The 25,031-nt window shown below is 48.0% G+C and overlaps 1 protein-coding gene across 1 annotated transcript; it reads right to left on the minus strand.

Moving 5' to 3' along the window:
• Positions 1-10,464: 10,464 nt before the first annotated feature.
• Positions 10,465-12,384, minus strand: LOC129047333 (P2Y purinoceptor 8). Its single transcript, XM_054544171.2, has one exon. It carries the CDS (start codon positions 12,222-12,224, stop codon positions 11,145-11,147), a length of 1,080 nt encoding a protein of 359 aa, XP_054400146.1. The 5' UTR covers positions 12,225-12,384; the 3' UTR covers positions 10,465-11,144.
• Between the last annotated feature and the right edge of the window lie 12,647 nt (positions 12,385-25,031).

The following is a 25,031-nucleotide window of genomic DNA, read 5'->3' on the forward strand; positions in this document are numbered from 1 at the left end:
ATGAGGGTCCCCGCGAGAATGCTGGGAGGGGTATGGATATGGGGGTCCCCGTGGGCCGGGTGGGAAGGGCGGGGAGATGGGGGTCCCCTCGGGCCTGGTGGGAGGGGCGTGGAGAAGGTGGGGGTCCTTGTGGGAGGGGCGTGGACGTTGGGGATCCGCGCGGGCGTGGCGATGGGCGCGGCGTGGGGACCCCCTGTGGGCGCAGTGCGGGGGGCGCAGGGATGGGACCAGAGCCGGCGCTGTGAGGTGGGGGGCGCCCTGGTGGTCTCGGCTGTACCTTCCCTCCCTAAATGGACCCCACCTCCAGGGCAGCGGGTCCCTTGCGCGCCGCAGACTGCAGGGGGCGCGCGTGAGCTGTGCGAGGATTTTTCTTAAACCCCAGAGCCCAGCCGCACCTGCTCCACATAAACCCAGCTTGGCGTGGAGACTCCGGCACTGTTTCCCCAGCCTTTGTGACTCAAAAGATTTTAAAATAAAATGTCAAAAATAATAATATACCCAGAGCCTATGCCAGTGATGTGTAGATACAGAAAATGGAATCCTACGGTTAATTTTGTTAACTGTGGAATGACATCTGAGGGTGTCCAACACATTATGGAGAAAACGAAAAACTGTAGTCAGAGAAGTTACAGAAGACTCAAATAAAAGAGAGGAAAAAAACATCTAAACCATGTGATGTCTGATTTTCAATATTGTGAGTTTTTGAAAAAAAATTTTAAAAAGCACATAGATTCACATTTCAGAATTTTGGAGAAGTAACTTTCTTCGTTTTGAAGCAATAGAAAGAATCACAAGTTTACAAACTACTGTATATAACATAAACTCCATGCAGGTGAAGGTTTTCGTTTGTTTGTTTTCTTTCTTTCTTCCTTCCTTCCTCTTTCTTTCTTTCTTTCTTTTCTTTTCTTTCTTTCTTTGTTTTTTGAGACTGAGTCTCACTCTGTCGCCCAGGCTGGAGTGCAATGGTGCAATCTCATCTCACTGCAACCTCCACCTCCCAGGTTCAAGCGATTCTCTTGCCTCAGCCTCCTGAGTAGCTAGGATTACAGGCACCTGCCATCACACCGGGCTAATTTTTGTATTTTTAGTAGAGATGGGATTTCGCTGTGTTGGCCAGGCTGGTCTTGAACTTCTGACCTCAGGTGATCCACCCGACTCAGCCTCCCAAAGTGCTGGGATTACAGGTGTGAGCCACTGGGCCCAGCTGCGGGTGAGATATTAAATCATAAAGAAAAATAGCAAAGGACGTTACAGTAATTCTCTATAGAAGATGAAGTGAAAGCTGCCACTTCCTACACGGGTACAGGCAAAGCTGGAGGGTTTAGTGACATAGAGTGGGGGTTGCTGGTAACTGTCACTCAAAACCCTGGGGCTTAAAACAGCAAAAAATTAATTGTATTACAGCTCTGGAGGCCAGACATTAGAAATCAAGGAATAGGCAGGGCAACGCTCCCTCCGAAGGCTCTAGGGGAGGGTCCTTCCTCCCTCTTCCAACTCCTGAGGGCTCCAGGCATCCCTGGGCTTGTGGCCGCATCGCTGTAGTCTCTGCATCCATCTCCATGTGTCCTTCTGCTCTGTGTCTGTGTCTCCTCTTCTGTCTCTTACAAGGACACCTGTCATGGTGTTTAGGGCCCATCCTTCTCCAGGATGATCTCATCTCCAGATTGTTAATCACATCTGCAAAGATCCTTTTTCCAAATGAGGTCTCGTTCCCATGTTCTGGGGCTTAGGACATGGACATATTTTTTGGAGCTCACCATCTAAACCATTGCAATTGTGTTTGCTTCCTCTTGAGGCTCTAGGGGAGGATCCTTCCTGCCTCTTCCAGCTCCTGGGGGCTCCAGGCATCCCTGGGCTTGTGGCCGCATCGCTGTAGTCTCTGCATCCATCTCCATGTGTCCTTCTCCTCTGTGTCTGTGTCTCCTCTTCTGTCTCTTAAAAGGACACCTGTCATTGGACTTAGGGTCCACCTTAATCCAGCGTGATATCTTGAAATCATGAACTAATTGCACATGTGAGGACCCTATTTCCAAATAAGGTGCCATTCACCAGGTGGAGATATCTATGGGAAGAAACGAATCAACCCGGTCCTCCATACCAGCATTCCAGAAGGAGTGCTAACCAGAGATGAGGTCCAGCAGCCTTTAACACGCCTGTATTTATCCCTGTAAGTTCTCCATTACGGCCACATCATTGCAACCCCAGCAGGCAGAGCTTTAACTGCTCTGAAGCCCTGGCTACTGCAGCCTCCTCCTGCTCTCGATGTCCCTTCAGTGACTTTCAGATCTTTCTTTGCTTTTTTTTTTTTCTTTTTTTAGACTGACTCTTGCTCTGTTGCCCAGACTGGAGTGCAGTGGCACAATCTCGGCTCACTGCAACCTCCACCTCTCAGGTTCAAGTGACTCTCCTGCCTCAGCCTCCCAAGTATCTGGGACCGCCACCACACCCGGCTAATTTTTTGTATTTTTTAGTAGAGATGGGATTTCTCCATATTTGCCAGGCTGGTCTTGAACTTCTGACCTCAGGTGATCCACCCACTTCAGCCTCCCAAAATGCTGGAATTACAGGCATGAGCCACTGTGCCCGGCCAATGCCTGTTTTTTATTTGTTTGTTTTGTTTTGTTTGTTTGTTTCTTTTTGAGACGGAGTCTCACTCTGTCACCCAGGCTGGAGTGCAGAGGCGCCACCTGGGCTCACTGCAAGCTCCGCCTCCTGGGTTCACACCATTCTCCTGCCTCAGCCTCCCGAGTAGCTGGGACTACAGGCACCCACCACCACGCCTGGCTAATTTTTTTTCTATTTTTTAGTAGAGACGGGGTTTCACCATGTTAGCCAGGATGGTCTCGATCTCCTGACCTCATGATCCACCCGCCTTGGCCTCCCAAAGTGCTGGGATTACAGGCGTGAGCCACCGTGCCCGGCCAATGCCTGTCGTTAATAAGCAACCCAGTCTATGGTATTCTGTGATAGCAGCCTGCAATGGACTAAGACATCTCATAAGATGAGAAGAGGAGCTGAAGACACAGACACACATGGAGGGACGACCCTGTGAGGACACACGGAGAAGACGGCATCTCCAAGCCCAGGAGAGAGGCCTCAGGAGGAACCAGCCCTGCCCACACCTGGATCTCAGACCTCCAGCCTCCAGGACTGTGGGAGAATCAACGTCTGTTGTTTAAGCTGTACAGCGTACAGGACTTTGCTATGGCAACCTCAGCAAACTCATACACCCCGTCCCACCAGGCCGGGCTTCCCTCCTTAACGTTCTGTTTTGCATTGAGCCAGCATTGCATGGTTGGAGGTTCAAAGATTTTCAAATGTGTGCATGTGTGTGGGTTTTGTGTGATTCAGTTGCCACCAACTGAGGAGATCCTACCGTCCAGGAGACACCTGGCAATGTCTGAAGATATTTTTGGCCGTCACATCTGGGGGTGTGCATGCAGTGCGGGGGTGCTGCTCCCATCTGGTGGGTGGAGCCCAGGGTCTCTGCTCAACACCCTACAGTGCCCAGGATGGCCCCACCACAGAGAGTCCTCCAGCCCCAAATGTCAGCTGTGCTGAGGTGGAGGAACCCTGAGTTAGCATGAGAGGGTTTGTCTATCTATCATCTATCTATGTATCCATGTTATCCATCATTTATCCAGCTGTTCATCTATCATGTATCCATCTATCTTGTCTATGTATCTATTACCCTTCCATCTATTTAGCCATAATATCTATGTATCTCTCTATCCATCCATCTATGTATGTATGTATGTATCTATCTATCCATCTATCTATGTATGTATGTATCTATCATCTATGTATCTATCCATCTATCTACGTATGTATGTATCTATCCATCTATGTATGTATGTATGTATCTATCATCTATCTATCCATCTATGTATGTATGTATCTATCATCTATGTATCTATCCATCTGTCTATGTATGTATGTATCTGTCAATCTATCATCTATCTATGTATCTATCCATGTATGTATGTATGTATGTGTCTATCATCTATGTATCTATCCATCTATGTATGTATGTATGTATCTGTTTATCTATCATCTATCAATCTATCTATGTATCTATCCATCTATCTATGTATGTATCTATCTATCATCTATGTATCTATCCATCTATGTATGTATGTATGTATCTGTCTATCATCTACCTATCCGTCTATGTATGTATCTATCATCTGTCTATCTATCCGTCTATCTATGTATGTGTCTGTCTATCATCTATCTATCTATCCGTCTATCTATGTATGTATCTATCATCTATCTATCCATCTATGTATATATGTATGTATCTATCTATCATCTATCTATCCATCTATCTATGTATGTATCTATCATCTATCTATCCACCTATCTATGTATGTATCTATATCTATCTATCCCTCTATCTATCTATGTATGTATCTGTCTATCTATCATCTATGTATCCATCTATCTATGTATGTATCTATCATCTATGTATCCATCTGTGTATGTATGTATCTATCATCTATGTATCCATCTATCTATGTATGTATCTATCATCTATGTATCCATCTATGTATGTATGTATGTATATATCTATCATCTATCTATCCATCTATGTATGTATGTATCTATCTATCATCTATGTATCTATCCATCTGTCTATGTATGTATGTATCTGTCAATCTATCATCTATGTATCTATCCATGTATGTATGTATGTATGTATCTGTCTATCATCTATGTATCTATCCATCTATGTATGTATGTATGTATCTGTTTATCTATCATCTATCAATCTATCTATGTATCTATCCATCTATGTATGTATCTATCATCTATGTATCTATCCATCTATGTATGTACATATGTATCTGTCTATCATCTACCTATCCGTCTATGTATGTATCTATCATCTGTCTATCTATCCGTCTATCTATGTATGTGTCTGTCTATCATCTATCTATCTATCCGTCTATCTATATATGTATCTATCATCTATCTATCCATCTATGTATATATGTATGTATCTATCTATCATCTATCTATCCATCTATCTATGTATGTATCTATCATCTATCTATCCACCTATGTATGTATCTATATCTATCTATCCATCTATCTGTCTATGTATGTATCTGTCTATCATCTATGTATCCATCTATCTATGTATGTATCTATCATCTATGTATCCGTCTATGTATGTATGTATGTATCTGTCTATCATCTATCTATCCATCTATGTATGTATGTATCTATCTATCATCTATCTATGTATCGATCCATCTGTATGTATGTATGTATCTGTCTATCATCTATCTGTCTATCTATATATCTATCCATCTATGTATCTATGTATCTATCATTTGTCTATCTATCATCTATCAATCTATCCATCTGTGTATCTATGTTTTATCATTTATCTATCATTCATCTATCTATCATCTATCAATCTATCATCTATGTATCTATCATCTATCATTAGATCTACCCATCAATCTACCCATCTATCTATCATCTATCTTTCTATCTATTCTACCTACCTATCATCTATCTATTGTATCTACCTACCTATCTCATCTATCATTTATCCCCCCTCTTATGTTGTCTATGTATCTATTATCCATCTGTGTATCCATTATTTACCTATCATCTATCTAGCTATCATCTATTATCTATCTATCCATCCATTCTGTTTATCTATGTATCCATCTATCTATCGTCTGTATAACTATCCATCTATTATCTATCTATCTATCTATCTATCTTCTATCCATCTACCCATCTATCTTTTCATCATCAATCTATTATCTATCTTCTATCCATCTATCTATCTTTCCATCATCAATCTGTTATCCATCTATCCATCATCTATATATTCATCTATCATCTATCAATCTATCATCTACCTATCATTCATCTATCTATCTATCTATCTCCTATCATCCATTTATCAATCTATCATCTATCTACCCATGTATGTATCTATCTATTCATCTATCATCTATCCATTTGTCTATCTTTTTTTTTTTTTTTTTTGAGACGGAGTCTCACTCTGTCACCCAGGCTGGAGTGCAGTGGCACGATCTCAGCTCACTGCAACCTCCGCCTCCCAGGTTCAAGCGATTCTCCTGCCTCAGCCTCCCTAGTAGCTGGGATTACAGGTGCCCGCCACCATGCCCGGCTGATTTTTGTAGTTTTAGTAGAGACGGGGTTTCACCATGTTGGCCAGGCTGGTCTTGAACTCCCGACCTCATGATCCGCCCACCTCCGTCTCCCAAAGTGCTGGGATTACAGGCGTGAGCCACCACACCCGGCCCCAGCCTCTAGAACTGTGAGCAAGCAATGTCTATTGTTTGTAAGCCACCCAGCTGATGGTTGTGATGGTTAATACCAAGTGTCAACGTGACTGGATTGAAGGATGCAAAGTATTGATCTTGGGTGTGTCTGTGAGGGTGTTGCCAAAGGAGATGAACATTTGAGTCAGTGGACTGGGAAAGGCAGGCCCCCCACCCCTTAATCTGGGTGAGCATCATCTAATCAGCTGCCAACGAGGCTAGAATATAAGCAGGCAGAAAAATGTGAAAAGGAGAGATGGGCCTAGCCTCCCAGCCTCCGTCTTTCTCCCGTGCTGGATGCTTTCTGCCCTTGAACATATGACTCCAAGTTCTTCAGTTTTGGGACTGGGACTGGCTCTTCTTGCTCCTCAGCCTTCAGACGGCCTATTGTGGGAGCTTGTGATCGTGTGAGTTAATACTCAATAAACTTCCCTTTATTTATTTATTTATTTTTATTTATTTATTTTTGAGATGGGGTCTCACTCTGTCACCCAGGCTGGAGTACAGTGGCGCGATCTCTGCTCACTGCAACTTCCGCCTCCCAGGTTCAAGCAATTCTCCTGTCTCGGCCTCCCAGGTAGCTGGGATTGCAGGTGCACACGACCACGCCCAGCCAATTTTTATATTTTTAGTAGAGATGGGGTTTCACCATGTTGGTCAGGCTGGTCTTGATCTCCTGACCTCAGGTGATCCGCCTGCCTCGGCCTCCCAAAGTGCTGGGATTACAGGTGTGAGCCACTGTGCCCAGCCTGAAACTCCTCTATCTATCTATCATCTATCTATCTATCATCTATCATCTATCTATCTATCATCTATCTATCATCTATCTATCTATCTATCATCTATCTAATCTATCTATCTATCTATCTATCTATCATCTATCTAATCTATCTACTATCTATATATCTAATCTATCTTCTATCTATCTATCTAATCTATCTACTATCTCTCTATCTATCTAATCTATCTACTATCTATCTAATCTATCTACTATCTATCTATCTAATCTATGTACTATCTATCTATCTAATCTATCTACTATCTATCTATCTATCTAATCTATCTACTATCTATCTAATCTATCTACTATCTATCTAATCTATCTACTATCTATCTATCTAATCTATCTACTATCTATTGATCTAATCTATCTACTATCTATCTAATCTATTATCTATCTATCTATCATCTATCTATCTATCTGTCATCTATCTAATCTATCTACTATCTATCTAATCTATCTATCTAATCTATCTACTATCTATATATCTAATCTATCTTCTATCTATCTATCTATCTAATGTATCTACTATCTAATCTATCTACTATCTATCTGTCTATCTAATCTATCTACTATCTATCTATGTACTATCTATCTATCTACTATCTATCTATCTATCTAATCTATCTACTATCTATCTATCTAATCTATCTACTATCTATCTATCTAATCTATCTACTATCTATCTAATCTATCTACTATCTATCTAATCTATCTACTATCTATCTATCTAATCTATCTACTATCTATCTATTGATCTAATCTATCTACTATCTATCTAATCTATTATCTATCTATCTAATCTATCTACTATCTATCTATCTATCTAGTCTATCTTCTATCTATCTAATCTATCCTCTATCTATCTATCTATCTATCTATCATCTATCTATCTATCTATCTTATTAGTTCTGTCCCTCTAGAGATCTCTGAGTTATGCAATGGTGTTTTGTTTGTTTGTTTGTTTGTTTGTTTGTTTCCAGCAGGATAAACGGACCAAGACAAGGAGCCTATGAAGAGGATAAGACATTGGATCCAGCATAAAATGGGATGTGTGTTTAAAATGCAAGTCCTGCAGAAATCAGAGACAGAAACACATTTGCCCTGTGCACTGGGAAAAAATAGAAGCAGCATCAAAGCTCTTGTTTTTTTTTTATGTTTTATTTTTATTTTTTACAGAGACAGGGTCTCACTGTGTTGCCTAGGTTGGCCCTTGAACCCCCGGACTCAATCAGTCCTCCCGCCTGAGCCTCCCAAAGTGCTGGGATTACCGGCATGAGACGCCACGCCTTGATGGAGGATGAGACTTTTTGGAATACCTTCCTCTCTCCACGTCCTGCCAAGAACAGAAGTAAAGTTTTCCATCTTAAAACATGTGTGTGAGTCAATAGACCTGTGTTATCTTTTCACTCAAAGCTCAGCCAGTGAACAGACTGAGTCAGCTTCCAGGAAACATCCACGGCTGTAAGAGGGGGTGTCGGCTGCTCTCCATAGCCAAGTGGCTGCAAAAATCATCATACTGAGAGAAAAAAAAAATCGACGCATTTTGCCTGCTTGCAACGTCTTCATTTGCTGGGGGACATCAGGGTTCTCGCACGTTGTCGAGGAAGGATATTGTCTCGGCTTCCTCTGACACAAGCTCTCATTTTTGTTTACAAGGCAGTTTAGGGATCGTCCGTGTGTTGCTGTGAAGTTGCTACTCTGAGGTTTTTCACAGTTTTTTTTTCCCCCATGAGACACACCCAAGGCCCACGCTCAGCACTTGCGGCCTGTGCTCCTGCGGGGTCTGTTGCTGACTGAGGACTTTCTGTCCTGGATGCTTCTGTATCAGCTTTGCTTTCTAGGGTTCAGCTTTGGAACAGTCTAGAGAAGTAGGAGGTTAATTTTCCTCCTTCTGTGGAAGTTCTGGGTCTCTTACGCATCCTCCAGCTCCCCCTGGAGGCTCTAGGAGAGGATCCTTCCTGCCTCTCCCAGCTCCTGGGGGCTCCAGGTGTCCCTGGGCTTGTGGCTGCATCACTCCAGTCTCTGCCTCCATCTCCACGTGGCCTCCTCCTCTGTGTCTGTGTCTCCTCTTCTGTGTCTTAGAAGGACACCTGTCATTGCATTTAGGGCCCGCCTTAATCCAGAATGATCCAATCTCAAGGTCCTTAACTTAATCGCATCTGCAAAGACCCTATTTCCAAATAAGGTCTTACTCACAGAATCTGAGCATTAGATAGGGACAAATGTTTCTGGGGGCCACTATTCAATCCACTACAATTATATCCAGTTCCCTCCAGAGACTCTAGGGGAGGATGCTTCCTGCCTCTCCCAGCTCCTGGGGACTCCAGGCATCCCTGGGCTTGTGGCCGCATCGCTGCAGTCTCTGCCTCTGTCTTTATGTGGCCTCCTCCTTTGTGTCTGTGTCTCCTCTTCCGTCTCTCATAGGGACACTGGATTGGGCCCATTACTTAATTACATTTGTAAAGACCCGATTTTCAAACATGGTCCCATCGTGATGTTCCAGGTGGACACGGGTTTTGGGAATGATAATTCATTACTAAACCATCTCTGTTTTCCTGCCATAGTGATGACAGCAGGAGAGAGGCACCAATAGAGGGCCTCTGAACAGCAGCTTCAGCCTCCATCAGTGTCCCCAGTGCACAGAAAGGGAGGGGCTGGACATCCAAGGCCACCCACCATGGAGACGCAGAGCCCCTGGGCAGACAGGCAGCTCTCCCATTCCCACCTCCAGAATGATCTTTCTCACCCAAGAGAGCCTGGGATCCAACTCCACGTGATGTTCCCACACCCATGGGGAGTCAGAGCTCTTCTTTGCACTAAACCAGCTCAGGTCTTGGGGCTGGTGCAGGCACACCCCTTGCAGAAGAAGAAAGACAAAGACACAGCCTGCTCACCACCCACACAGCATGGAGGGGGCTCAGCGGCTGACACCACTGTAAGTTCCTGGGGTCCACACCTACATCTGCTGCTTGGTCTCCAAACGGTCTCATGGGTCAGGCCAGTTGTCTGCTCCCCGGACTCCGGATGGACTTGCCATGGCTGAGGCTCTCCGTGGGGGAAAAGGATGCAGAGAATGGGCAGGAGGTGTGGAACTCCCGAATCAAGCTGCACCGTTGAGTTGGGACGGGCTGGGGCCCATCTCACGGAGCCTCCTTTCCACACCTGTGCCTCCCGTTGTCCTTGTCCTGAGTCAGGGAGGCCTGAGTGTGTTCCAGGGGCTTGATGGGACCTCCTTCTCTATCAGGGATACACAGAAGCAGAATAGGGGTGGGGTCCCACCAAGCCAGGTCAGAACAACTGTGCCAAAAATCACCTTGGTCAGCTCCAGGGTTGGGGGGGTGGGGTATGTGTGTGTGTGTGGGGGGGGAGGAAGTGGGGACGGAGAGTAGCTGACTTGCAGGAGTCCCAGGTGCTCCTCTGAAAGAAGAATTCCAAACACTGCAACCCACAGTGCTGCTGAGTGAAATAAACAGAAATTTCGGTGTGCACCAGGCTACGGAGACCAGAACCCCTGGAGGAGAACGGAGAAGGCCAGAACCACAGCTAAGGGAGGATATCAGCAAGGAGAAGAGCTGGGAATGGGGCTCGCAGGTCGCCCAGGGAGGATACCCAGAAACCGAGTCGGGGAGGCAGTGGGGCTGGTTGAATATCCACGCTCGGGTATGGACAGGTGTGAGAAGGAGTGTCTAAGGAGCTCGGGGGTGACACCCCGGCTCTATTTAAAAAAATACAAAAATTAGCCGGGCATGGTGGCACAAGCCGTCCCGCGGCACAGAGAGGCAGAGGTACTCTCTGCAGGATAACAAAGCACCCTGTGCACTGCTGGGCTTTGCTTGTTTCTGTATCCTGAGTGAAGCCTGGAGACCCTTCCCCACCCGGCCTCTGCAGTGCCTGGGAGGAATAAAGCCTGGAGACCCTTCCCCACCCGGCCTCTGTAGTGCCTGGGAGCAATGCAGCTGTTCTCCCTGAACCTCTGGCACCGTGGCCTCTCCATGCGCCCTTGGATCTCCAAGCTGCGCCCCCGGCTCTCCAAGCTGCGCCCCTGGGACTCAGAACAAGCTCTCCTGCCTCTGGAGGCCGGGCCTGGGGGCTCCCTCCAGCCCCTCCGGGTGCGCACAGGCCTCGGAGCGCAGGGACGTGGTCCTGGCGGAGAAGAGGCTCTCGCGGCGCGTGTCCAGGGGGTCTCTGGGCACCCGGCGGCAGCCCAAATATTCCCGCAGGCGCAGCTGGAATTCCCGGGAAGCAAAGTAATAAACAAACGGGTCCAGACAGTTGTTGAGGCAGCTGAGACACAGCGTGAGCTTGTACACGTGGTAGTAACTTTTGCCGTAGAACAGGCGGCTCACGATGTGCGCCAGCAGCACGAAGTTGTTGGGGGCGAAGCAGGTGACAAAGGCCAGCAAGACCACCGCGGCCAGGCCCACCGCGCGCCTCCGCTGCTCCCGGCCGTGCGCCTCCTCCGTGCGCAACAGCTTGAGGATGGTGGCCGTGTAACAAGCCACGGTGATCACGAACGGGATGAGGAACAGGAGGATGAAGATGGTGAAGAGGAACACGGCCCACATGGCCATGCTGGGGAGCATCGTCCACTTGAGCACGTCGAAGCAGGTGATGATGCCCAGGGCGTGCACCGGGTAGGTGAGATCGGTGCGCGCCAGCGGGGACAGGGCGGTCAGGAGCAGCAGCCAGGTCCCTGCACACGCGGCCACCGCGTAACCCCGCCGCCGCCAGCGCTTGGAGCTGAGCGGGTACAGGACCCCCAGGAAGCGCTCCACGCTGATACACGTCATGGTGAGGATGCTGGAATACATATTTGCGTAAAAGGCCACGGTCACCACGTTGCAAAGCAGCACCCCGAATACCCAGTGGTTGCGGTTGCAATGGTAATAGATTTGGAAAGGCAACACGCTGGCCAGCATCAGGTCCGTGACGCTCAGGTTGATCATGAAGATGACCGACGGGGATTTGGGCCCGATGCGCCGGCACAGGACCCACAGAGAGAAGAGGTTGCCCGGGATGCTGACCACCGCCACCAGCGAGTACACCACGGGCAGGGCCACCGCGATCGCCGGGTTCCGCAGCATCTGTAGAGTCGCGTTGTCCGGGCCGGTGCTGTTCGGGACCTGCATCCTGGAGGGATCCTCGCCCGGGCTCTGCAAGGGAAGGGTGCACGGATCAGGGGCGCAGGTGAGGAGGTGGCTGTCGGGAGGGCTCCTGAGCGCCGCTCCCCGGGGACCAAGGCGGGGGAAATGCTTTAGCAGGGTCTCCTGTCTCCTCCATCCCTCCCTCCCTTATTTCCTCCTTCCCTCTCCTCCTTCCTTCCCTCCCTCTCCGCCTCCTTTCTTCACCGTCTGTCATTCTCTTCTGCTTTCCTGTCTTCTCCCCTTTCTTCTTCCTTCCTCCTCTCTCCTTCCTTCTCTTCTTCCCTCCTTCCTTCCCTCCCTCATTCCCTTCCTTTCTTTTCTCCTCCCTCCCTTCTTCCCATCCTTCCTTCCCTCACTCCCTCCCTCCATTCCTTCTCTTCTTTCTTCCTTCCTTCCCTTCCTTTCTTCCCTCCTTTCTTCCTTCCCTCCTTCCTTCTTTCCCTCCCTTCCTCCCTTTCCCCTTGCTTCCTACCTTCCTTCTGTCTTTCCTCTTTCTCCTCTCTCCTTCCTTCCCTCCCTCCTTTCTTTCCTCCTTCCCTCCCATCCTTCCTTCTCTTCCCTCCCTCCCTCCTTCCTTCCTTCTTCCCTCTCTCTTTCCTCCCTTCCTTCCTTCCTTCTTTCCTTCTTCCCTCCTTTCCCTCCTTCCTTCCTCCCATCCTTCCTTCTCTTCCCTCCCTCCCTCCTTCCTTCCTTCCCTCCATCTCTCTTTCCTCCCTTCCTCCCTTCCCTCCTTCCTTCCTCCCATCCTTCCTTCCTTCCCTCCCTCCCTCTCTCTTTCCTCCCTTCCTCCCTGCCTTGCTTCTTTCCTTCCTTCCTCCCTCCTTCCCTCTCTCCCTCCCTCCGGCCTTTCCCTCCTTCCTTCCTCCCATCCTTCCTTCTCTTCCCTCCCTCCCTCCTTCCTTCCTTCCCTCCATCTCTCTTTCCTCCCTTCCTCCCTTCCCTCCTTCCTTCCTCCCATCCTTCCTTCCTTCCCTCCCTCCCTCTCTCTTTCCTCCCTTCCTCCCTGCCTTGCTTCTTTCCTTCCTTCCTCCCTCCTTCCCTCTCTCCCTCCCTCCGGCCTTTCCCTCCTTCCTTCCTCCCATCCTTCCTTCTCTTCCCTCCGTTTCTCCTTCGTTCCTTCCCTCCCTCCCTCCCTCTTTCCTCCCTTCCTCCCTTCATTGCTTCCTTCCTTCCTTCTCTTCCCTCCCTCCCTCCTTCGTTCCTTCCTTTCCTCCATCTCTCTTTCCTCCCTTCCTCCCTCCTTCCCTTCCTTCCTCCCATCTTTCCTTCTCTTCCCTCCCTCCCTCCTTCCTTCCTTCCCTCCCTCCCTCTCTCTTTCCTACCTTCCTCCCTTCCTTCCTTCCTTCCTCCCTCCTTCCCTCTCTCCCTCCCTCCCTCTCTCCCTCCCTCCCGCCTTTCCCTCCTTCCTCCCTCCCATCCTTCCTTCTCTTCCCTCCTTCCCTCCGTCTCTCTTTCCTCCCTTCCTTCCTCCCATCCTTCCTTCCCTCCCCCCCCCCATCCCCTCCTTCCTTGGATCAGGGAGGTCATTGGAGACCTTGGCCCATGTCAGAGGCTGAGACTCTTAGAAGATCCACAGTGGGGCTCGTGGCTGCCCTGGGCAGGTTGAACGCATTGTCATACAAACCTCACGACTCACTCCGTGTCCCCCGTGGATGGAAACCACAAGGCCACTGTCAGCCCCCAGGGGGATCTTAATGGGAATTCTTGACACCCCAGGAGCATTAGTCTGGGGACATCCTCCCACAAAGCGTCTATCAGCAGAAAACACACAATCCGAGTGCCAGGAGACGAACCCACAGCCTCCAAAGTCTTTCTAGCTTTTAACACCCATGTCAACCCACAGCTCCATCCTGCTCTTTCTTCCTCCAGAGGAGACCTGTGACTTCTTACCAACTACTGTACAAACAGCTTCCTCAAACTGGTTTTAAAATGGCCCAGAATTTTCGTTTCAGTTTCAGGGAGAAGTTTTCTGCCCCGCCGGTACGTGCCCAGGTGTGAAACCTATGGTTATGCACGAGTCAGCACCGCCCCCCACGGCCAGCTGGGCACCGCCAGCCACCTATGGCTTCAGGAGGAAAAGCAGACCCTTGCTTCTTGGGGTTCTGCTTGGTGTGGCCGTGGGGGACGTCTGGAAGGAGAGACGCTTTATCCATCAACTGATGATGAAAAAGTGTCTGTCAAAGGGACACTATTTTTATTTTGAGAATGTAAAGGGGACACAGCTGGAAACAGGGGGGCCCTGGAATTGTTCTTTTGTTTGTTTGTTTTTGTTTGTTTGTTTTATAGAGATGGGGTCTTGCCTTGTTGCCCAGGCTGGAGGGCAGTGGTGCAAACGTAACTCACTGCAGCCTTCAACGCCTGGCCTCAAGCAATCCTCCTGCCTCAGCCTCCTGACTAGCTGGGACTGCAGGTTCATGCCACCATGCCCAGCTAATATTTTTATTTTTTGTAGATACTGAGTTTTGCTGTGTTTCTGAGGCTGGTCTCAAACTTCTGGCCTCAAGCAATCCTCTTGCCTCAGCCTCCTGAGTAGCTGGGACTACAGGTGAGATGACCACCATGCCCAGCTCATATTTTTATTTTTTATAGATACGGAGTTTTGCTATGTTTCCCAGGCTGGTCTCAAACTCCTGGCCTCAAGCAATCCTCCTGAGCAGCTGGGACTGCAGGTTCATGCCACCATGCGCAGCTAATATTTTTATTTTTTGCAGACATGGAGTTTGCTATGTTGCCCTGGCTGGTCTCAAACTCCTGGCCTCAAGCAGTCCTCCTGCCTTGGTCTCCCAAAGCATTGGGATTACAGGCGTGAGCCAGCACACCTGGGCTGGAACTTGTTGTTTTAACTCCCCAGGTAGGCAGCTGTGCCTCGCACACATTTAAACACCACGTGCTGTTGAAAGTCCTGAATGGCGGCCTCACCCAGTCACCCTCATGTCTGTACTTGTGTGGTCTGAGGATCCAGCAAGCAGCCTCTTAGCAGCCAGATCTGTTGCAATTTCGAGTCTGTCCCCTGTGGCCACCGGACAGCCCCCAGGGAAGACAGACAGACAGGACTGCTGAGCAACACAGATGATTAATCAAGAAATTACCTCTAACTGACGCCAGCTGCCCTGACACAGGAGGCACCGGCTTGCGGTTTGGGCCCTGCCGAGGCTCGAGGGGGCAGGATGGAAATTTTAGAAAATCAGCACAACGGTTGTTCTTGGCGGTGTCTGGCCTGCAGAGATGGCTCCCCAGAAATATCTGGGCACTGAATTGTCTGAAGCAATGGACCGACCACAGGTGGGCGCTCAGGGGCTGTAGGTGTGACCCTCCCCTCCTCTCTCTTCTCTCCTCTCCCCTCTCTCCCCTCTCCCCTCTCCCCTCTCCCCTCTTCTTCCCTCTCTCCTCTCCCTCCCTCTCTCCTCTCCTTCCCTCTCTCCTCTCCTTCCCTCTCCCCTCTCCCCTCTTTTCTTTTCGCAGCCTGTCATTCAGGCTGGAATGCAATGGCGTGATCTCGGCTCACTGCAACCTCTGCCTCCCTGCTTCAAGTGATTCTCCTGCCTCAGCCTCCCGAGTAGCTGGGATTACAGGCATGCACCACCACGCCCGGCTGATTTTTTATTTTTTGTAGCCCCAAAAAGAGTTTCACCGTGTTAGCCAGGCTGGTCTTGAATTCCTGACCTCAGGTGATCCACCAGCCCCAGCCTCCCAAAGTGCTGGGATGACTGGCGTGAGCCACTGCACCTGGCCAGGTTGGACCCTTTTTCTTATGCTTTGCAGGAAAATGCACACCTGTCTGGCAGCAATGCATCCAGCAATGTTTGTCTCCTCTTGAGGGTCTGTGTGTATCTCCCCCAGCCCTCTCATTTATTTCTTCTTAAAACAGCTTTACTGGCCAGGTGCAGTGGCTCACACCTATAATCCCAGCACTTTGGGAGGCTGAGGTGGGCAGATCACGAGGTCAGGAGATCGAGACCATCCTGGCTAACACGGTGAAACCCCGTCTCTACTAAAAAAAAAAAAAAAAATTAGCCAGGCGTGGTGGCGTGGTGGCGAGTCCCAGCTACTCGGGAGGCTGAGGCAGGAGAATGGCGTGAACCCGGGAGGCGGAGCTTGCAGTGAGCCGAGATCGCGCCACTGCACTCCAGCCTGGGCAACAGAGCAAGACTCTATCTCAAAACAAAACAAACAAAAAAACAGCTTTATCAAGATGTGAGTTACATACCATAAGCTTTCACTCATTCATATAGTTCAGTGGTTTTTAACGTATTCACAGATGTGCAAACAACACCATAATGCAATTCCAGAACCATTTTTCTTCCTAAACAAAACTCAGAACCTGGCCAGGCATCATGGCTCACGCCTGTAATCCCAGCACTTTGGGAGGCCAAGGCGGGTGGATCACCTGAGGTCAGGAGTTCGAGACCAGCCTGCCCAACATGGTGAAATCCTGTTGCTACTAAAATTACAAAAAAAAAAAAAACACACACACACACACAAAAATGGACCAGGTGTGGTGGCTCATGCCTGTAATCCCATCACTTTGGGGGGCCGAGGCGGGTGGATCACCTGAGGTCAGTAGTTTGAGACCAGCCTGCCCAACGTGGTGAAACCCTGTCTCTACTAAAAATACAAAAAAAATTTAACAGGGTGTTGTGGCACATGCCTGTAATCCCAGCTACTCTAGAGGCTAAGGCAGGAGAATCGCTTGAACCTGGGTGGGGAGCAGAGGTTGCAGTGAGCCAAGATCACGCCATTGCACTCCAGCCTGGGCAACAAAAGCAAAACTCCATCTCAAAACAAAACAAAACAAAACAAAAACCCTTCAGAACCCCACAACTGTTAATCCTGTTCTTTCCTGTCCGCAGCCCCTGTCAACCTCAAATCTGCTTCCTGTTTCTGTGGATTTGCCTATTCTAGATATTTTATAAGAATAAAATTCTACAATATGTCGTCTTTTGTGTCTAGCTTCTGTCACCGAGCCAGGGGTCTTCAAAGTTCATCCACGCTGCAGCCTGTGTCAGAGTTTCAGTCCTTTCAGTGGATAGACCACATTCTGTGGTCTATCCTGTGGATGGACATTTTGGTTCTTTCTGGTTTTTTTTTTTTTTTTTTTTTGAGATGGAGTCTTGCTCTGTTGCCCAGGCTGGAGTGTGGTAACACAATCTCAGCTCAGTGCAACATCTGCCTCCTGGGTTCAAGCAATTCTCCTGCCTCAGCCTCCCAAGTAGCTGGGGCTACAGGAACCTGCCACCACACCTGGCTAATTTTTTTGTAATTTTTTTTTTTGAGAGGGAGTTTTGGTCTTTTTTCCCAGGCTGGAGTGTAATGGTGTGATCTCTGCCCATGGCAACCTCCTCTTCCCCGGTTCAAGTGATTTTCCTGCCTCAGCCTCTGGAGTAGCTGGGACTACAGGCACGCACCACCGCACCCGGCTAATTTTTGTATTTTTAGTAGAGATGGGGTTTCACCATGTTGACCAGGCTGGTTGCGAACTGCTGACCTCAGGTGATCCACTCTCCTCGGCCTCCCAAAGTGCTGGGATGACAGGTGTGAGCCACCGCGCCTGGCGTGTTCCTGATTCTTGGCTATTGTGAATAAAGCTGCTCTCCCCTCATTCCCAGCCCTGGAAACCCCTTTCTAAAGGGTTCAGATGCTGAGTGCAGTGATCCTACAGTCTTGTTCGGGGTGGACCTTACAGGGTTGGGATGAGAAAGAGACAAAAGTCATCTCCTCGTGGGCAGCAGGGATTGCATGCCGGTGACAGACCCTTTTTTGCCAGCTATTGTCTTCTGGCTATAACCACCCCTCTTTCCTGAGTGCTGGGGGCTGTCCCAGCTGTTGAACACACAGGGGAGTGAGAGGACCCAGCCCTAAGGAACCACAAGCCAGCCCCGTGCTTGTCGTCTGCTCTCCTTTCTGGTTTTCTGGGGATGTTTGCACCACCCAGTTTGTGGTTCTTTTGATAGGGCTGCCTCAGGAGGCCCTCAACCCCAAAGGCAGCAAATGGCATTCTCTGTTGGAGCTGTGGTGCTGGAAGACAATCAAAACAGACGCTGGCTTCAATTACCTACTTTGATTACGTAGGAGGAAGTTATCGTGGGCCACACCCTGGCTGATCCTCTCGTTATTATGGCCATTTCTTACTTAGAAATAGGGCCTGCGTCTATGTCATTAGTGAAGTCAAAATGTGGTCATAATACAGTAGGGAGAGGCCCTAATAAAATTCACTGGTGTCCTTAGGAGAAAGAGAAATTTAGGAACAGACACAGAGAGAAGGCATGGGAAGATGAAGACAGAGATGAGCGTGGATGGATGGGTAGATGGGTGAATAAACGGATGGATGGGTGGGTGGATGGATGGGTAGATGCATAGATGGGTGGATGAATGGGTACATGGGTGAGTGGATGGATGGATGAATGGATGGATGGGTGGGTGAGTGGATGAGTGCATGGGTGGACGGATGGGTAGATGGATGGATGGATGGATGGATGGAGTGGATGGATGGATGGATGGGTGGGTGGGTGGGAGGGTGAATGTGTAGATGAATGGTGGGTGGGTAGGTGAGTGGACAGGTAGATGGATGGATCAGTGTTTACGTGAATGGATGTGTGGGTGGATGAATTGATTGGTTGATGGGTAGATGGATGGGTGGATGTATAGATGTATAGATGAGTAGGTGGATGGGTGGGTGGATGGATGGGTGGATAGATGGATGACTAGGTGGATGGGTGGGTGGATGGATGGATGGATGGGGATGGGTAGATGGATGGGTGGGTGGAAGGGTGGATGAATGGTGGGTGGGTTTGTGAATGGGTGAGTGAGTGGGTAGGTGGATGGGCAGATGGATGGATCAGTGTTTACATGAATGGAAGTGTGGGTGGATGAATTGATGGGTTGATGTGTAGATGGATGGGTGGATGTATAGATGAGTAGGTGGATGGGTGGGTGGATGGATGGGTGATTGATGATAGATGGATGAGTGGGTGGATGGATGATGAATGGATGGTGATGGGTAGATGGATGGGTGGGTGGAAGGGTGGATGAATGGTGGGTGGGTGTGTGAATGGGTGAGTGGGTGGGTGAGTGGATGGGTGGATGGATGGATCAGTGTTTAAATAGGTGGATGTGTGGGTGGATGAATTGATGGGTTGATGGGTAGATTGATGGGTGGATGTATGGGTGGGTGGATATATAGATGAGTAGGTAGATGGGTGGGTGGATGGATGAGTGAATAGATGGATGAGTGGGTGGATGGGTAGATGGATGGATGATGAATGGATGGGGATGGGTAGATGGATGGGTGGATGGATGAATGGTGGGTGTGTTTGTGAATGGGTGAGTGGGTGGCTGGGTGGATGGGTGGATAGATGGATCAGCGTTTAGATAGGTGGATGTGTGGGTGGATGAATTGATGGTTGATGGGTAGATGGATGGGTGGATGTATAGATGAGTAGGTGGATGGATGGGTGGATGGATGGGTAGATAGATGAATGAGTGGGTGGATGGATGGATGCATGGATAAGTGGATGGATGGGTAGGTGGATGGGAGGGTGGATGGGTGGATGAATGGTAGGTGGGTTTGTGAATGGGTGGGTAGGTGGGTGAATGGGTGGATGGATGGATCAGTGTTTAGATAGGTGGATGTGTGGTTGGATGAATGGATGGGTTGATGGGTAGATGGATGGGTGGATGGACAGACAAGTAGGTGGATGGGTGGGTGGATGGATGGGTGAATAGATGGATGAGTGGGAGGATGGGTGAGTGGATGGAGGATGAATGGATGAGGATGGGTAGATGGATGGGTGGATGGATAGATGGGTGGATGGATAGATGAATAGGTGTATGGGTGTGTGGATGGATGGCTGGGTGGATGGATAAGTGGGTGGGTGGGTGGGTGGATGGATGGATCAGTGTTTAGGTGGATGGATGTGTGGGTGGATGAGTGGATGGGTTGATGGGTAGATGGATGGGCGGATGTATGGATGGGTGGATGGATGAGTGGGTGAATGGGTAGGTGGATGGATGGGTGGACGGATGGATGAGTGGGTAGATGGGTGGGTGGGTAGATGGGTGGATGGATGAATAGATGATGCATGGATGGATGCTTCTATCCACCATGAAATGCCAATTGTTTCCAGAAAATCACCAGAAGCTGGAGCAAAGCTTGGAACAGATTTTCCCTCAGAGCCCTAATGAGGAACCAACCCTGCCGACACCTTCATCTCAGACTTCTGGTCTCCAGGATGGGGAGAGAATGCATCGCTGTTATTTAAGACACCACATTAGTGGCAATTAGTTATGGCAGCTGTCGCAAACCAACACACCGAGAAAAGAGAGGAAAAGTTTTAACCAACAGACTTCAAAGAAATTCGAGAAAGCGTCCTCATACCAAATAAAAGAGAGGAAGAACCTTAAAAGAAAGATAAAGCATGAAAAGCACAAGATTATGGGATAAGAGAAAGAAATGAGGAACAAGCCAATGGGCCTCAGAAACTCAATGGAAGACAAGGATATCAAGACTTGAAGATATAAAGATGGCACTGCAAAGCAATAAAAACAACGTGTATTCATGCAGTCCCCCAGTCCCCCTTTCTTTGGTTGACTTACTGTTGAGAAACGTCCAACACTAGCAGAGTGGAGCATATAGATTATGATGTGATTTGCCAAAGCCCAGGAGGAATGGTTGCATAGGACCCTCTCCTCACCTGCCATGGTAGCACTGAACAACTAGGGTAGGGAAAGAAGCAAGATTCAGAGCTCCCTGCTCAAGCATCTCCCTGCAGGGGCCAAGACATCTTCTTGACCTTTGACGTGTGGATCTATGGCACAGGAGCTGCCCAGAGCTCTCCATGACCCAGACATCAGACCCCTTCCAGCTCCAGGAGGGAGGAGGTACATGTGTACACCTGATGCTGACCTACAAGGGTCATGGGAAGAATCCAGCTTCAGGACACCTCCTATGACCAGGTTGTTCAGGATTTTACAATGTGGTCTCAGAGTCACTGTTACTGCACCCAGACGTGTTTGAGCAAGAGTCCTTGATATCAATTTAGAACTATAATGGGTCGTCTGGGCGCGGTGGTTCACGCCTGTAATCCCAGCACTTTGGGAGGCCGAGGTGGGCAGATCACGAGGTCAGGAGATTGAGACCATCCTGGCTAACACGGTGAAACCCTGTCTCTACTAAAAATACAAAAAAAAAAAAAAAAACAAAAAACAGCCGGGTGTGGTGGTGGGTGCCTGTAGTCCCAGCTACTCGGGAGGCTGAGGCAGGAGAATGGCGTGAATCCAGGAGGCGGAGCTTGCAGTAAGCCAAGATCGCGCCACTGCACTCCAGCCTGGGCAACAAAGCGAGACTCTGTCTCAAAAAAAAAAAAAAAAAAAAAAAAAAAGAAATATAATGGGTCATGTAGATGTTTAAGAGGTAGCCAAAGGTGGCTGATGCCAGGTCTAGAAGAACAAGGGTCACCTAGAAGGCTTCCCCTACCCTCAAGAATAGTTGGAAATGTAGGAGACACCCCTGGTTGTCACAACTTAAGGAAGGATACTATCAGGATCTGGTGGGTGGAGCCCAGGGATGGCGCTCAACACCCTACCGTGCACAGGAGGGTCCCCACCACACAGAAGCATCCAGCCTCAAATATCTACAGTGCTGAGGTTGACAACCTGGCCTGAGCGTAAGAAATTCACCATCGGTCTGGAGCAGTGGCTCACACCTGTAATCTCAGCACTTTGGGAGGCCGAGGTGGGTGGATCACCTGAGGTCAGGAGTTTGAGACGAGCTTGGCCAACACGGTGAAGCCCCGTCTCTACTCAAAATACAAAAACTAGCCATGTGTGGTGACGGGCACCTCTAATTCCAGCTACTTGGGAGGCTGAGGCAGGAGAAGCCCTTGAACCTGGGAGGCAGGAGGTTGCAGTGAGCTGAGATCGTGCCATAACACTCCAGCCTGGGTGACAGAGCAAGACTGCAACTCAAAAAAAAAAGAAAAAAAGAAGAAATTCACCATCTGTCTATCCATGAATCCATTTGTCGCTCTAACCCCTGTCATCCATCCATCATCTATCATCTGTCTATATCAATCATCTATCAATCAGACAATCGTCTTGCAACCCTTGATCTATCATCTATCTATATCAATTATCAATCAATCATCTATCTACCTATCAATCTTCTATCAATTACTTATCTATCTAGCAATCATATCTATCATCTATCAATTATGAATCAATCATCTTTCTATGGATCTGTCATCTATTCATATCAATTACCTATCAATCAATTATCTATTAATTACATCTACCATCTGTGTATCAGTTATCTAACAATCACATATACGTGTTCATCAATCATCTATCAATTATTTGTCTATGCATCAATTATTTATCCATTCAATGGTTTGCAAATGTGAATGATCATAATTGGAAAGGTATCATAATTGGGAAGATGCTCCTGGCATCTGGTGAGTAGATCCCAGGGACACTGCTCAACACCCTACAGTACACAGGATGGCCCCACCACAGAGGATCATCTGGTGTGAAATGTCAGCAGTGCTGAGGCTGACAAACATGCCCTAAAGCAAATGTGTGACAAGAGCAACCTTCAACAACACACAGAGCTCAGGAGTACTTTCCAAAGAATGTCTGCAAGAGGCTTTCAGGGAGAGAAAAGACCCCAGGCAGATGTTCCTAGCAAGGAGCTGGTGTCATGGAAAGGGACAGTGGTCTCATCATGGTTCGTGACCAGCTGTGGATGAAGAGCGATTCCTTAAAATGCCTGCACGTGCCCCTCATTGCCTTGCCGTCACGGACCTCCCACCCCATCACAGAGGAGGAGACCTGGCCTTCAGGAAGACAGATGGAACATGAGCTAAAGCATCTCTTGGGCCCCTGGGCTGGGGTGGGGTCAGACGTCACAGCTGTGGCCAGAAGCAATGACAAAAAGAAGTTCTTGACTCATGTGGAACCTTCCACTTGTATCTCCTGTTTCCAATCCTAAGCATTTCTCTGTATGATGGACACCAATGTTTTTAAAATGAAAATGGCACTTGCAGGCGTGTGTGTGTGTGTGTGTGTGTGTGTGTGTGCACAGCAGGGAAGCAGAAATTATTACCAACATATCTTTTGCAAACAAGGATCCTATAAACTGGAGAGATTGCAGAAGGCAGACTGTAGATAAGAGATTGCAGAGAGGTTGTAGGGTGACAGACAGGTCCTTTTGGGAGGGAGAAAGTAGGAAGAGAATTGGAGGTTTTCAGTATGGGAAGCTGAAGTGGCACAGGTATCTTTTATTTATTTATTTATTTGAGACAGAGTCTCGCTTTGTTGTCCAGGCTGGAGTGAAGTGGCACGATCTTGGCTCACTGCAACCTCCGCCTCCCAGGTTCAAGCGATTCTCTTGCCTCAGCCTCCTGAGTAGCTGGGACTACAGGCGCCTGCCACGATGCCCGGCTAATTTTTGTATTTTTAGTAGAGATGGGGGTTTCAGCATGTTGGCCAGGCTGGTCTCGAACTCCTGACCTTATGATCCACCCACCTCGGCCTCCCAAAGTGCTGGGATTGCAGGTGTGAGCAACTGTGCCCGGCACAGGTATCTTTTTACGTGACCATAGATAGCAGGGGCTGGGAAAACAGAAAGGCTAGGTGGTGGGCTCAGGGTGCAAAGACTATCATGGAACATACCAGAAGCCTCCCGTCCCCTGCTGTGTGCTTTTCTGGTGGTCCATCGCCACTGAACTGCAACTTATCCTAATAAAACCGGGGTTGATACCACCACTTCCAGGTTCTCACATTCCAAGTCCCCTCAGCCACAGAAACAGATACAACCTCTTCTGAACTTCCAGACACCATTGAGTTTTCAACTTTGGTTTAATTTTTAGACCTTTCAATTACAGAACACACACACACACTTGTTATGAGTAAAAGAATAAAGAGAAATAGAGAGCTCTGTATTCGTGTTTGTCTTCGTATCTCTCCCCTCCAGGTCCCACTTCCCTTTGGGAGTAACCTCTGGGAGTTCGTTTGCTCCGGAGCCTCCTTTCAGACACAGGTAAGTTTTATTTTGCATAGTAGGACATACACTCGTCACCACCTTTGTGAATGTCTTGTGGTGTCTCTAACCATATGCCCCCCAGTGAGGGGATTTGGATGGATCAACTCTGCTTCAGCCTGTGCTTACACACACTCCTCTGTAAGTATTTTTGTGCGTATCTGTGAGAACATTTTCTAGGATCGATTTCTAGGAGAAGATCTGCTGATTTGAAGGGTGTGCATATTTTAAATGGAATGCATGTATTAGAAAGGAAGTAAGATCTAAAATCAATAATTTGTTTCCACCTCGAGAAACTAGAAAAAGAAGAGCATTAAATCTAATGGAAGAAGAAAGAAATAAATCATAAATATTTGATTAGAGGAGAAATCAGTGGATTTGAAAATAGGAAATCCATAGAGGACAGAAATCAGTGGAATTGAGAACAGCAAGTCAATAGACAAAAATCAAAACCATAGGCTTGTTCTTTGAAATAACAATCAATGAGAGTAATAAGCTTCTAGCCAGGCTAACAACAACAACAACAAAGAACGAGAACACGAGTTACTAATACTGTAAATGAAAGAGGAGACATCACTACAGATCCCATGGACACTAAAAAGATCATAAAGAAATATTATAAATTCTGTGCCCATAAAATTGATCACCTAGACAAAAACAACAAAAGGATACAATCTGACAACTCACACAAGAAGAAATAGCCAATCTGAGTAAGCCTATATCTCTTAAAGAAATTGAATCAATAATTTAATAACCTT

The sequence above is a fragment of the Pongo abelii genome, chromosome X (genome assembly GCF_028885655.2).
Source record: "Pongo abelii isolate AG06213 chromosome X, NHGRI_mPonAbe1-v2.0_pri, whole genome shotgun sequence".
Classification (NCBI taxonomy): Eukaryota; Metazoa; Chordata; class Mammalia; order Primates; family Hominidae; genus Pongo; species Pongo abelii.